Source organism: Natator depressus, chromosome 1 (genome assembly GCF_965152275.1).
Source record: "Natator depressus isolate rNatDep1 chromosome 1, rNatDep2.hap1, whole genome shotgun sequence".
Lineage (NCBI taxonomy): Eukaryota > Metazoa > Chordata > Testudines > Cheloniidae > Natator > Natator depressus.
Window position 1 is genome coordinate 287,752,575 of NC_134234.1, and position 14,146 is coordinate 287,766,720.

The following is a 14,146-nucleotide window of genomic DNA, read 5'->3' on the forward strand; positions in this document are numbered from 1 at the left end:
CTAATTTAATAAGGAGCATGTGGATGTGGGGAAAACTAAATTTTAAGATTTAATTTAATTTCCAGGGAACGGGAAGAATGTCCTCATAGCTTAGATATTTTCTTGCACTGTCTGTGTTCGACAGATATTAAGAAGTGTACAGCTCAGAGGAAAAGTGGTACTATCATTTCAGCTACTGAGATTTAGGTTCAAATCTCATTTTGGTCATGTATGAAAACGTTGTCTCATTCTATTTCTTACTTGTAGATACATCAAACCCCACATCATTTAGTTTAATTACATATAATTAGCCAACTTTTCTCAAGAGAGGTTCAGAATCACCCTAGAATAAAAAAAGATGTTTGCACATCAGGAATAGGAAAGTGTATCTGTGCTTACTTGAAATTTTCCTTTGAGTAATAAGTCCCTCTGTTACAATGGGTCCTTCAGCTGGCTTACAGCCAGTGAGCCTAACCAGTCACTGGAAGGAGGGGAATACCTTGCCTCCTGCAGTTCCCTCCAGTTGAGACAAATTCCACAGCCAAGATGATTCCCCTGTACTTGCCTAACTTACAGACTGATAATTGTATTTTGAAGAACAAGCACAACAAAATAAACCTGAATTCTGGATGTCAGTTTACAGCTCTATCGTGGATGACCCATTTGTCTTTGGGTGGGCTAAATCTGTGGACCTTATTGCTTGAAGAACGGAAGTTTTTAGGTAAACACAAGTACATTTCCTACCCTTCATCACACTATGGTCCACAGTTGGATTTTTACAGCAGTGTGCCTCCTACCTGGGTGGGAAGTAGGAGTGTCCTTTAAATATGGACATCCAAAAAGAGGTACATTATATATCTTCTATCTTCCTTTGGGCAGTGAGATGTAGAGAAGACTTCTGCCAAAAATATCATTAGCTAAAGACTGCACCACTAATATGTAGAATACGATGAATTTATTTATTAAGGCCACATGGCAACCTAGCTGACCTCATTACAGGAAACAAATTTCTCTGCTCTGAGTTTGTCAGTGTTTCTACAGATTGGACTTTGTTGCTTGACAGGAGGAGGAACAATTTACTGAATTTACAGTTGGGAGGACTACTTGCCTGAATTCAAAGTATAATAAATAGGTCTCATCTGAGAAAGCTCCCAACTTCATAAATCTGCCTAACTGGAGTCAGGAGTTAGCCATTAAAATAAACTTCCTGTTAAGAATGACCCTTACTGCAGAGGTTCGATTGGAATAGTGCTGTAAGAACTGAAATTAGGGTTCTATAACCTTGGACTGCATTTGTACAAGATTTGCTTTTCTTGAACATGTTGAGAACATTATAGTTCACAGACTTATCCTTTTTGCTTGGACACTCAGATAATCCACATTAGAGCCCACCTTGGGGAATTCAAGCTTGTCTAAATGAACACTTCATTCATGGCAAGCTGAGTATAAATCTACTCCACACTAGTGGGCCACGCTTTAAGTGTCCATACACTAAAAGTTCCCTAATGCACTTTGATCTATCCCACTTTGAAATGGGGTAAGATCACAGACCACTAGGGAACTTTTGGTGTTCAGCAGCAGGGTCCCAATGGATACCAGATTTATACAGTGTTCATATAAAGAAGCCTCAAGTTTCACTTGTTTAATGTGGTAGCTAAACCACGGACTTTGCTTCAACCAGAAGGAAAAAAAAAAACTATTGGTTGACTTCTAGGGTTCACAGGAGTGATAATTGCTTCATCCAAATATCCATTTTGAACTTTTCTGGTGCTAGATGGAAAACTGTTTTTTGCAATAGCAGACCTCCTTTGTGAGGTAGACATATCAGAAGGCCTAATCCTAGGTCATCCTAGGCCTGAGATTGATAGCCTTTTCAGTGCCCAGAAAGACCAATTTAAAATGTTTATTAAAGCTAATATTAAAAAATTATATAATACACAGGTTAAGAAAAGAGTGTCTGTACATCTGGGTATAGTGCTTAGATTATCCACAATACAAATTTTATTTTAAAATTCATAAGACACAAAGTGCATAATCAGCAATAACCCAAATTAAGGTGAATAACTAACAATTTAGATATTAGAATCTGAATACTTGGGTACATCACTCAGGAAAAGTTATACAGAGAGCTGATTGTAGAAAGCAAATATAGGAACAAGTGTAGATTGTCTCTCAGTAATTGAGCATTTAGGGTATCTTTCATATCACTCTGATCTGAAGTAGACGATGTATGCTTTCACTCACTTTCTGGCATTTCCATGGACTTCTTGAGAGTGGAAATAGGAAAAAACTGTGCCTATGATTTCTGCACAACTCCATAGAGTATCAGCTCTGGACAACGCCCAGTGATCTTATTTTGGCCAAAGCTATTGGTAGCCATCTGCTCCCTAGCTGAAAGAGTCTGTTACACATCAGGACACCAACTCCAGATAGGGCTGCCTGGGAGTCATGCAGATTGGTCTGCCGCAACTGAGGGCACCTGTACCTCATCTCAGCACCCTAGTATGTTCAAGATAACACATTTAAAGTGGTATTCTCTCTTGTACTTCAAAGCCTGCTTCACTTGCCATATAATCTATACATTTCTTTCTGTAGTGTCTGGCAGGAGTGAGGATTGTAAATCTACTTTTCGATTACTCTGATTAGCCTTAACTTTCCATAAAGTTTCCCACTGTAGAACTAAGAGAGCTATGAAGAGGAAGCTACTCACCTTGTGCAATAATGATGCTTCTTCGAGATGTGTCCCTCTATGGGTACGCCTCTAATCAGAGATTTTAGGTAGTGTCTGTTCAGCTTGCACATGTGCTCTCTCCCCCTCATGGTCTGTCTTGAGGCTATCTAGCACTGTGCCGGTGAACCCCTCAGTTCCTTCTCTACCATAGAGCTCTATATTGAGAACTCCCAAGTAGAGGGGAGGAGGGCAGGTTGTGGAGCATGCATAGGGACATGCATCTGAAAGAACCATTGTTACCTCACAAAGTGAGTAACTTCCTCTTTTTCTTTGATTAGTATCCCTATTAGTGCTCCACTGTAGGTGACTTCACAGCAGTATCCCCCATGGAGGGCTGGGGCTTCAAAGTGGAGTCTGTTACTACAGACAGTACTGAGGAGCCGAAGATGGCGTCAGAGGCCAAACCTCCAGGTTTCACATAATGTTCTGTGAAAGTGTGGGCAGATGCCCAAGTTGCTGTTCTATAGATTTCCGAGATAGGGACATCTTTAAGGAATGAGACCCGAGGTAGAAATAGACCTCGTGGAGTGCGTATGGACTCCAGACAGAGGCAATAGGTTGTGTCCTTGCTAATGTAGATTAATGCAACCCATTTTGGATAGTCTTTGAGCCGGTACTGCGGAGCCTTTGGATCTTTCTGTAAACGAAAGGAAGAACTTAAGGGATTTCCTAAAGTCCTCAGTCCTGTCCAAGAAGAATGCTAGTGTTCTTCTAACATCTAGCATAGGCAGAGTTGCCTCCCTATTATGATGTGGGGTTTTTTTTTTTTGGGGGGGGGGGGGGGACAACATGAAGATAGATCGGTTGATTTATATGGAAAGCAGAGGCAACTTTAGGGAGAAACTTGGGATGTTGCCTTAGAGTTACTTTTTCTTTAAAAAAGGCCATGAATAGTGGGTGTGCCATCAGCGACACTACTTCTATGTGCCTAGCTGAGGTGATGGCAATTAGAAATGCTGTCTTCATGGACAGGTGTAAGAAAGAGCAAGTTGCAACGGGCTCAAAGGGAGGTCTAGTCAAAGCTCTGAGAACTAAGTTAAGATCCCAGGTTGGAGCGAGTGGTCTCACATGCAGGAAAAGATTCCCAATACCCTTAAGGAATCTACACGTCAGTGAGTGGGTGAACACAAAGTATCACCAACACGACAGTGGAAGGCCATTATGTCTGTGATGTATTAAGGGAGCTGAGCAAGACTTTTGACCATTTGAGGTCTAAAATGTAGTCTAAAATCAGAGGAGGGGAGGACAAGGCTGGGTCTATGAGCTTAGAATGATACCAAATTTGGAATCATTTCCATTTTTGTAGGTAAGTATGTTGAGTGGTCGACTTTCGGCTGTGTAGCAACACATCTTTCACCTCGTCAGAGCATTCAACCTCCAAGTCTTAGAACCAAGAAGAAGCCAAGCATCGAGACAGAGGATTGCAGGTTGGGGTGAAGCATCAGCCAGTCGTTTTGAGAGAGTAGGTGAGGAATGGGCCGAAGAGGAACCGGACCTCATCTGTGCCAGGTAAGGGAACCAGACTTGTCTTAACTAGGAAGGGGTCAATCAGAATAATTCACTTTGTCTTGTCAAATTTTCAACAGGACTTTGGCTAGAAGAGGAAATGGGGAAAAGGCATACAAGAGATCTCTGTTCCATGTGAGGATAAGGGCATCTCCCATTGAATGTTTCCCCGGGCCAGCCATGGAGGATTAATGAGGACACTTCTTGTTCTGGTAAGCAGCGAACAGATCGATAAGTCAGGGTTCCCCAAAGGGAGAATATGTCGTGAACCATCTCTGAGTTCAGTTCACATTTGTGGTCATGAGAAAAGTTCCAACATACTGTTGGCAGTCACGTTCTGTATCTCTGGTAGCTATGCGGCTGACATGAGCACACTGTGATGGATGCACTAATTCCAAAGTTTGAGCACTTCTGTGCAGAGGGAGGGAGACCTGGTGACCCACTGGTGATTTATGTAAAACATACAGGTCTGATTGTCCATCACGACCTTTGTGTGGATGTTTCTGATGAATGGCAGAAAGTATGCACAGGCATTCCTGAGTGCCCTCAGCTCCAAAAGATAGATATGGAGAGCCACTTCTGTGGAAAATCACTTGCCCTGAACCTTGCAGTTGTGTGGTCATGTAGGTGGGCATCTGTTGTTAGAGTCAATGTTGGTGTTGGTTGCACAAATGGAACGCCTGCTCAAACATCGGATAGGTCTTTCCACCAGTCCAGGGAGTGCCTTACTGTGGAGGGCATTGATCATTTGGTTAGTCTGTTCAGGGAACGGACAGAACTGGGCCACATCTGAAGATACCTCACAAATAGTCGGGCGTTTGGAGTGATGAAGGTACATTCTGCCATATGACTCCAACAGCTGCAGGCAGTTCCTGACCCACCTTTGGGGGCTGGCCTGAACTGTCTCTATGAGACTCATGAGGGTGGTAAGTCTGTGCTGTGTTGTTTGGTGGCAATAAACTCCAGTTGATGTACAGGAGTCAGTATTGATTTCTGTAGGTTGAGTTACAGGCCTACATGCGCAAATGCATGCATCGTCATCTGGGTGGCTCATACTGCATCCTCAAATAAGGGAGCCCTGAAATCATCCTGATACAGGTAGATAACAATACCCAGTGTTCACAAGAGAGGCAGTACGATGGAGAGAACCTTGGAGAATACCCTGGGTGCAGACAAGAGGCCGAAGGGGAGCACTCTGTACTGATAATGGTCCTGTCCAAAGGTAAACCATAGGAATCTCCTGTGCAAGAAGCATACTGAGATGTGGAAGTAGGCATCTTGTAGGTAGAGCGCAGAAAACCAATATCCTTGCTCTAGAACTAGAATAATGGCTGCTAGGGTGAACCTGAACATCTTGAACCTCTGTGCCTTCGGGTATTTGTTTAGTGCCCTTAGATCTAGAATGGGCCTCCAACCTCCCTTCACCTTGGGGATCAGGAAATAACAGGAGTAAAACCCCTTGCCTCTGAGTTGCATTGGAACTGGTGGCATAGCATAACAGATTCTCTACTTCCTGGTGAAGTAAATGTTCTCTTGAGAAGGGCCCCCCGAAGAGGGACGGAGAATGGGGATGGGACATGAATTGAATAGTGTAACCCTTCCAAATAATCTCCAAGACACATCTGTCAGAGGTGATACTCTCCCAGTTGTTGTGAAAGAGGACCAGGTGACTTCCAGAGGGACGTGACAGCTGTGTAGAAGGCAGCTGACGTTGCAAGGAGTAGCTGTCAAAAGCGTTTAGCGGAGGGGGCGTGAGAGAACGCTGATTGGGGTACTGACTGCTTCCGCTTTTGTACTCTGGGCCTTTTGTAATAGGGCTGTGATGCAGGTACTGAGACGGTCATGACCTGTGCTGCGGTTGAGAGCTGTATCCTCTCTTTTGCCCCTCAGTGAAGATTTCCAGGGAACGTAACGTAGCCCGGGAATCCTTCAGGATGTGAAGAGAGGAGTCCATTTTATCTGCAAACTGCTTGGGTCCTTCAAATGGGAGATCTTCCACCATTGTCTGCAGCTCCTTGAGCAATCCTGAAAGATGTAACCAGGAAGCCTGCCTCCAGGGCCATCCTTAGGATTTATGGGGTCCTATGCAGTATTATTAAACTGGTGCCCCTAAGCCCGACAGCAGCCCGAGCTTGCATGTGTATTTTAGATAAGGGTTGTCTTTTGAAGGATTTATTTAAAAAACTGTATCTCTGAAGATCCAAGCATTTAAGGCTAAAGATGAATACTCAGATTGTGCATCTAAAAATCTATGCAAGGATTTTTTAGAGGTGTGATTTTATCATCTTCAGCAACACACTAATGAAATATTTTTAAAGCAAATTTTAAACTAAGGTTCTGTAGACTAACATGTTCTGAGTAAATATTACAGTAATGCACAACTGTTTTTGTCAATAAATTCAGAAGCTGACAATATACTGGGGGTTGGCAAATGCCTGTTAAATGGCTTTATCACCACTTGAATGGCTCTTTAACAGTTTCAGTGTTGTGCTAATAGGTCTGGAAGGCTTTTTCACTTTTAAGTACAAGATCCCCTCTGGAGGAAGACTCATCAGGCTGCAGCAGCCAGCTGTGGTAGGAGCCTGCAGGAAGAGTCAGAACAGGGATAGGAAGAAGCGGAAGGGCGGACACTAAGACCCAGGAGTGCCCCAAATTTTCAGGTGCCCCATGCAGCCGCATATGCCTGCCTCATTACCACCACTGTGGAGACCGAGAAGGCCACTGTATTGGCTGCATCCATTGCTGTCTGTAGTGCAATTCTTGCTACTAACTGGCCCTCTCTCACAATGGCCTGAAATTGCTCCTTTTGCACCTCTGGCAGATGTTCCACACACTCACTGAGTTTTTCATAATTAATAAAATCATATTTGGCCGTGACAGCTTGGTAGTTCGTGACTCTAAACTGCCATGTATCTGACGAACATGCCTTTTTCCCCCTAAAGAGATATAACCTGATCCAATCCCGATCGTAAGGGGTCAACTTAGCATGATGTTATTTGCCATGTGCATTAAGCACATCCACTACAATCAAGTTGGGTTGTGGATGCTGAAACAAAAAGTCTGCCTCTTTGGCAGGGATGTAGTTCTTGTCAGCTGTGTTGCAGGTTGGTGAGATGGAGGCTGGTTACTGCCAGATGACTTTGGCAGGATTTAGAATCACCTCATTAATTGGGAGGGCAACAATGGATGAGGTGGTAGTGTGGAAAATATCCACTAGCTTGTCTTACCTCCCGTAGCACTCATCCACCACCCTCTTGGTAAGAATCTGAAAGTTCTTAAAATCATCAGTTAGTAATGGGTGGGAGGGCATTTCAGCCTCATCTGGTGAAGATGCGGAGAAGTTTGCTGGAGGGGTACCTTCCCCTTCAAAACTTTCCTCCTGTTCTTCCAAAGCTTCCTTCTCCCCTGGCTTAGGGGCTCTGGACAATGACGCTGTAGGAGACTGTCTGGCAGATTCTCCGAGAGACTAAATGCCTGGGAAGTATAGGATCTGTACGTTGCTCAAGGATCTCTATATGGGCATGGGGGAGTGGGTGTAGAGGGGTGACCAAGGAGGACCGTACCATGATTGCTAGACGGAACTGAGGAGGTCCCTTGTATTGTGACAACGGGCCATAGTGACAGGCCAGGGAAACTACATCCTCCTGGTCATTGTCAGACTCTTCACTGGGTACGCAGTGAAGAATGCAAAAGAGATGTTCTTTCCTCTTCTTCCTCCTCCCCTTTTTTTTTTTTTAAACTGAAAAGTTGGAATATCTTCTAAACATCCCTGAGGGAAGAAAAGCCCTCCCAAAAAGGAGAAAATGTAAACCAAAGGTCTTTTTCTTCTTTTATTGTAACCCAACAGGGTAATGAAACACTAACTATTAAGAAGAACAAAAGAATCAAAACCAACAACTATTACTTATGCTAATGATGCAGAGAATGAATTGACAACTGCTCGCTCCATTCAAGGCCAAAGGTGGTCAAGAAGGAACTGAGGTGTGTTCGTAGCCTTGAGGCAGATCACCAGGGAGGGACAGCGAATGTGCGGCTGAATGGACACTGCTACCTAAAATCTCAGATTAGAGGCGAAGGGGCGCAGATACACCTACAGGGGAGCACTCATAGGGACACTACTCAAAGAAGAATTTATTTACCTGACCAACTGATCTCAATGACGAAAGCCCCATAACATGCCTTATGACACAGATGTGTGTCCCACTATCTTTTTCAGGGACAAGACCTTTGGCCATGGGGTTTTTAGGTTGAGAGGGACCATACCTGCAACACTGTCCACTCATGTTAATACTGCTCATGAAAGCATGTGGAGGGCATCAGATGACTCTTCTTAATTTTGTTTTATTTTTTAGTTACTTTTGTTGTTGCAGGTTGATGCCATCTGAGAGCTTTCATGCCCAGGAGAAGGGGTGGAGGTGATGCTTGCCCAGACTCAGTAATCTGCTTGGAAGTGGAGGTTTTTTTGTTTTGTTTTTTTAAATGTATATTTTATATGATCCCCTAACTCTGATTTGCACAACTGGCTTTCCCCTTTCCTGAATAGAAAGTGGGGTGAGGTAGGGTGGGGTGTGTATACCCAGAAGAACCAGCACAGATGTTTGGCTTGGTCTTTTCTGCATAGATCTGCAATGCTTAACCTCCATGAAGGTGAGAAAGTGAACCAGGCACTGTGGATTATTCATCCTACTGCACACTGTAAAACTGAGAAGGTGAACCAGGTACTGAGGATTATCTACCCTGCTGTACTCTATGAAGGTGAGCAGGTGAACTATGAGCTATTTTTGTTTATGCATATCCCCTTTGGAAATTTGTCCCCTATAATCCTGCTTCAGAGGGGGGAGTGAAATTGAGTTTAGACATTGCTCAAATTGGCTAGCAATCTCTTCGCTCTCAAAGAGGTGGGATTTACTGTCTTCCCTCCCCAGCAGAGGGCCTCTTTTATTGGGTTTCTTAGATAAGATATTTCTCAGAAACTGTTTGCCACATGTGCCAGATAAGTTTATGCTTCCCCTGAAGGTCTCAGTGTAGCAGCTGAGTAAAGATCCCTAGGAGGAGGAGGATCCTATTATAAAGGTCACAGCAAGGAGAGGGAGTAGGACCCAAAGGCCCCTTATTGAACTCCCTGGTACCCGCTGCCTTTCATCTGAAACCCAAGGTGGGCTGAAGGAGAAGTAGTGACTGAGCTCCACAGTGAGAAGCATAGCTGCTGGTGCAGACTCCAGGGACTTAAGTGTGATTTACCATCTGATGCCACACTCATCCATTGCCACTCCCCTCTTGGAGAGTGAAGTGGGGGAGTTACTTGCCCCCAAAGCAATCTATTCAAAATCCTGCCTGTCTGCCTCCTTTCATGCCTGAGAGAGGGAGGCAGAGACAACCCTGCCTGGACTAAGCCAAGGAGGGAAAAACTGCACTCTGCCCACAGAGAAGGCCGAGCTCATCACCAAGACCTTTCCCTTTTGCCTTTCTAGGCCCAGATCTCTCCCCAAAGGCCACGGAGGCATCAGCTGCTGCAAACAACTCAGAAGGAGAAGCAAAGCAGAGAGGAAAGGTCTCCCCAAAGGCAAAAGTCTTCCCGGGACACAGCTGGGAATCTGACAATCACATTATTGGGCCAAACTTCTGACAGTCAGAAATTTGAACTGCAGTTTGCAATTTCCCTTAGAAAAACTCTGTAGCAGGATGGGGTCTGGCTGACACAAGGGAGGCAGCTAAAACTGCAGTGAACTTCAGGTGTCAGGGCATCCCCCTGCTGCCAGAGACCAAAAGGTCTGGTTCTGCCACCAAGCTGCAAGTAGTCTGAAGTACCCATTGCAACAAATCATCAGACCATAGCACTATGAAAAATAAAGGCATATTGACAATACAGTCTGGACAAGCTTGCACAGCTCTACACTTCTCTTGGCTCAAGCTAGTTTCTCACTTTCACGAGCGCTAAATTTATACTGAGAATTGTATCAAATAAGTAAACCTCAGATTTTCACAAATATATTGTTGACTATTATAAGAAATTATTAGGAAATTACTTGAAATAAAAAATACAAAAAGCCTTTACCAGTTTGGTTTACTGTCGTTGAAGTGTTTCCTGTGCTTGGTACAAGAAAAAGCGACTGGATGAATGATCCCAGTGCATTTACTATGTCACGGAAAACCTTGGTAGAATGCTGTTTCATATCATAGGATTGACAAAAGGACCTGTAAAGTGTTTTAAAACATTTCTGAGCATGTAGTCAACAAATTAAAAAGTAAAAACTACATTTTTAAAGCCAGCTATTTAAATGAATATGCATATATAGTATGGTTAAATGCTTCCTTATTCTGGCTGGACTATTTATAGGCTGAGCTGATAAAAATCTTTAAATTCTGAAACAAATATTTAAGTTTCAAGGCATTAAACCAAACAAGTTTGTTAATAATGGCTCAGTGCTCAATGGACAATAAATATTCCCTTGCACTTCAACAAACACTCCATCCTGCAGATTATATTGGTTTCAAGTCCCTAAATGCTTAGCAGAAAGAAATTGTTTTTTTTTTGCTACAGATAAATATGATCTCTTCATTTAATACGTAAAGCGAAATATGGCATAATTGTACCTTAACAGTTGGGGCTGCACACAAAGCCTGTGGATAGATTCCACTGCAACAGCTCTTAGCCATTGTGGTTTGTCTGCATCCAGAAACTTCACTAGCAGTGACAGGAAAATCTCACATTCTGTTACCTAAAGAAACAGGTTATAGTCATAAAAAGAAAAAAAACTATGTGTTGTCTCAGCCCTAAGCATCTATTATATCAGCAAGTGCCACTATCCCTGGCACATACAGGGTCATTCTGCTTGGCATAGGGTTTATAATTCCTGTAAACAATAAGAAAAAAAATATTTTCCCTGCAAAAAAAATAGATACCAATGATCACAGGAGTGCTGGCGTGTCAAGCACATACTGTACATCCAAAGACGTTAAAAGGAGTTAAATTCCTTACAGCATTTCTAAACAAAGTTTTAAAGAATACTATAGAACAAGTCCCTGTTAGTTTGGCTTATTTAAAGGCTGGAGAGGTCAGCAGCAACTGAAAGTTAATCACTTTCGTGAAAGAACAGAGTTTTATAGCACAAATAGCTTTAACAGACATCTGAGTTCTTTTGCTTCTAGCCAGTTTGAAGAGTACAAGTCAGAAAGCCTCTCACTGAACTATTAACACTGAAGTAAGAAACAACTGTTCTCAACCCAAAATGTGTGAAATTGGTGCAAGAAGGATCCCAAAGAGCTTTAACTGAATTAAGAATCAAGATAAAATAGAAAAGGAGTACTTGTGGCACCTTAGAGACTAACCAATTTATTTGAGCATGAGCTTTCGTGAGCTACAGCTCACTGAAAGCTCATGCTCAAATAAATTGGTTAGTCTCTAAGGTGCCACAAGTACTCCTTTTCTTTTTGCAAATACAGACTAACACGGCTGTTACTCTGAAACCTGTCAAGATAAAATAGCTATCCAAGACCTTTAACGTAAAGAAAAAAAAACATGCATGGGAAGATGGTTGTCAATCCAAACTCTGATTTTTCATTTCTACCCATGCTTGAAAAATGTAGGTGGGAAAGAGATGGTTATAGTTACCTCATGTCTCACAACTACTGGTTAAAAATAAAAGGAACAAGCAAGTGAGAACAAACTGGAGCACACCATCTTTTTCTCCCAATCTGAAGCCCTGTTCCTATAGATCATATCTGCAAATTAAGGTACTTATCTCTCATTAGATATGTCAAATGTCAGACATTGATTGGTAGGAAATATTTTACACAATGTACACTCAATCTCTGAAATTAAATGTCACAGGAAAACATTCAGACAAATAGTTTAGTGGAATTTAAAAAGGATAAAGACACATATATGAAACGTGTAAACCAGCAGCACCACAGCAGAAGTTTTGAGGGGTCGGAGGTAAGGGCACTAACCAAGCTCACCCTATAGCCCTTTACAAACCAGGAGTTTGGCAACACAACCCCCGGCAGCCTACCCTCTCTTGAGAGACCATGTGACGAGCCAGAGACCAACCTGAGCCAGAGAAGGAGCCAGAATTTACCAATGTCAGCAGCCCCCCATCAGCTTCCTCCCGCCCACTCTCAGTCCCTCCTGCCCACTAGCAGTCCTGCCAATCAGCACCTCCCCCTCCCTCCCTGCACCTCCCGATCAGCTGTTTCGTGGAGTGCAAGGTGGAGTGCAAGGGAAGGGGGGGAGCGCAAGGTCATGGAAGGCTCAGGGAAGGGGGCAGGAAGGGGTGGAGTGGGGGCAGGGCCTGTGGCAGAGCCAGGGGTTGAGCAGTGAGCACCCCCCTGTACACTGGAAAATTGGTGCCTATAGCTCCAGCCCTGGAGTCAGTCTATATACAAGGAGCCACATATAAACTTTTGAAGAGCCACACGTGGCTCCGGAGCCACAGGTTGGCCACCCCTGCCATGTGGGATGAAACCTTTCATGGAATTTTCAAGGGGCAGGAGATCTTTAAGACCACCCCCAACATCCTCCAGAAAGAGAGAATCAGCAGCAGCAATCAATGTGAGCAGCACCAAGAGGTGTGTGCGTGTGTGGCAGCTGGAAACTGCCTGAATAGACAGACTCAAGCTAACTGCGCTTAAGCTAGTGCACTAAACATAGCAACGTTGATATTGCAGGATGGGCAGCAGCTGAGGTTAACTACCGAAGCTGCAACATCACACAAGTATTTTAGTGCACTAGTTCAAGCAGAGCTAGCACAAGTCTGTTTACTCAGTCCCAGAAATCCTATGTTAGCAGTTCTCGACTCCTGTTTGGTGGGGTTGGGAGACTCAGTTAGGTGGGAGAGTGTGGGAATGGGGAGTAGCTCAGTAATTAGCAGATTCTGCAGTAATGGGCAGGCTCCAGAGCACCTTCGCAGACTGGACTTAGTGATAATCAGAGCATACAACTCTGTAACTGAGCATTGGACTTTCCACCATCTTGCACCAAACACCTGACAAGATCTTTCTCTGCTCCTTGGACAGTAGCTGAAACAGTAAGAATTCTTTCAGTCCTGCAGCCTTCTAGCCTCATAAGAAACAGGCACCCCATGAGGCAGGGCTTATGCAGAAGACCCTTCATCGAAGGGAACTGTGGAGACTTAAAAACAAACAAAAATACTAATAATAGTAAGGACAGAGGAATTTGGGAATAATCTATTTAGAAGGGGAAAAACAAATATGATAAAATATCATACTAGGCAGTGATCCCAGGGTTATTTTCTTGTAGGATGAAAGGACTGTTCGATAGAAAAATAATTTTAAAGAGTTCAGATGACTTTGAACCATCAAATTGTGCACACTGAAAGCCTATGTAATTGTGTACATGTATTTCCATTATCCTCCCTTCTGCAATATGCACATCTTCCTACATCTTGCTTTAAATCAGTAACTTCTTTGGGGGTCAGGGACCACATCTACCCATGCCTTTATACAGTGTCTAGCACAACAGGGCCTTGCTGATCCCAATTAGTGCCTTCGTGTGCTATAGTAATAAAATAAGTAATTGATAACAAGCTTCATACTTCAGGGTATAGGCTAACCAAACCTACTGTGACTGCACCGTACTTTTTGCTCTCCCATGACAATTTTTAGGAAAAAAATGGCAGGAAACATTCATCGGGGAGTTTCACCTTCCTCTGAAGTCTCAGGTATACGCCAGAGCTAGACAAGCAATTTCACACTGAAGTGGACCGATGGTTCCTAACTGTTCACAGACCAGTGAACAGAATCTTTTTCCGTTTATTAGATAACTGTCAGTCTCAAAAGATTAATGTGGTGTAAGCACCAAAGCAGGTCAGTTGCTATGTGTCATGCTGCAGCATTGTGAATGGCTAAAAACTCCAGTTCTCGAATGACAGTCCTTGTCACGGATGGTGCAGGTATAAGGTGCAGAGCCAG

The 14,146-nt window shown here is 43.4% G+C and overlaps 1 protein-coding gene across 1 annotated transcript in view; it reads right to left on the bottom strand.

Moving 5' to 3' along the window:
* The window catches only part of MON2 (MON2 homolog, regulator of endosome-to-Golgi trafficking), a 151,641-nt gene that overhangs the window by 87,884 nt on the left and 49,611 nt on the right, over positions 1-14,146 (bottom strand). The window contains exons 9-10 of the mRNA XM_074942137.1: positions 10,811-10,935; positions 10,272-10,411 (exon numbers count right to left, since the gene is read on the bottom strand). Coding sequence (XP_074798238.1) covers positions 10,272-10,411; positions 10,811-10,935 — 265 coding nt within the window. The remainder of the gene's footprint in view (positions 1-10,271; positions 10,412-10,810; positions 10,936-14,146) is intronic.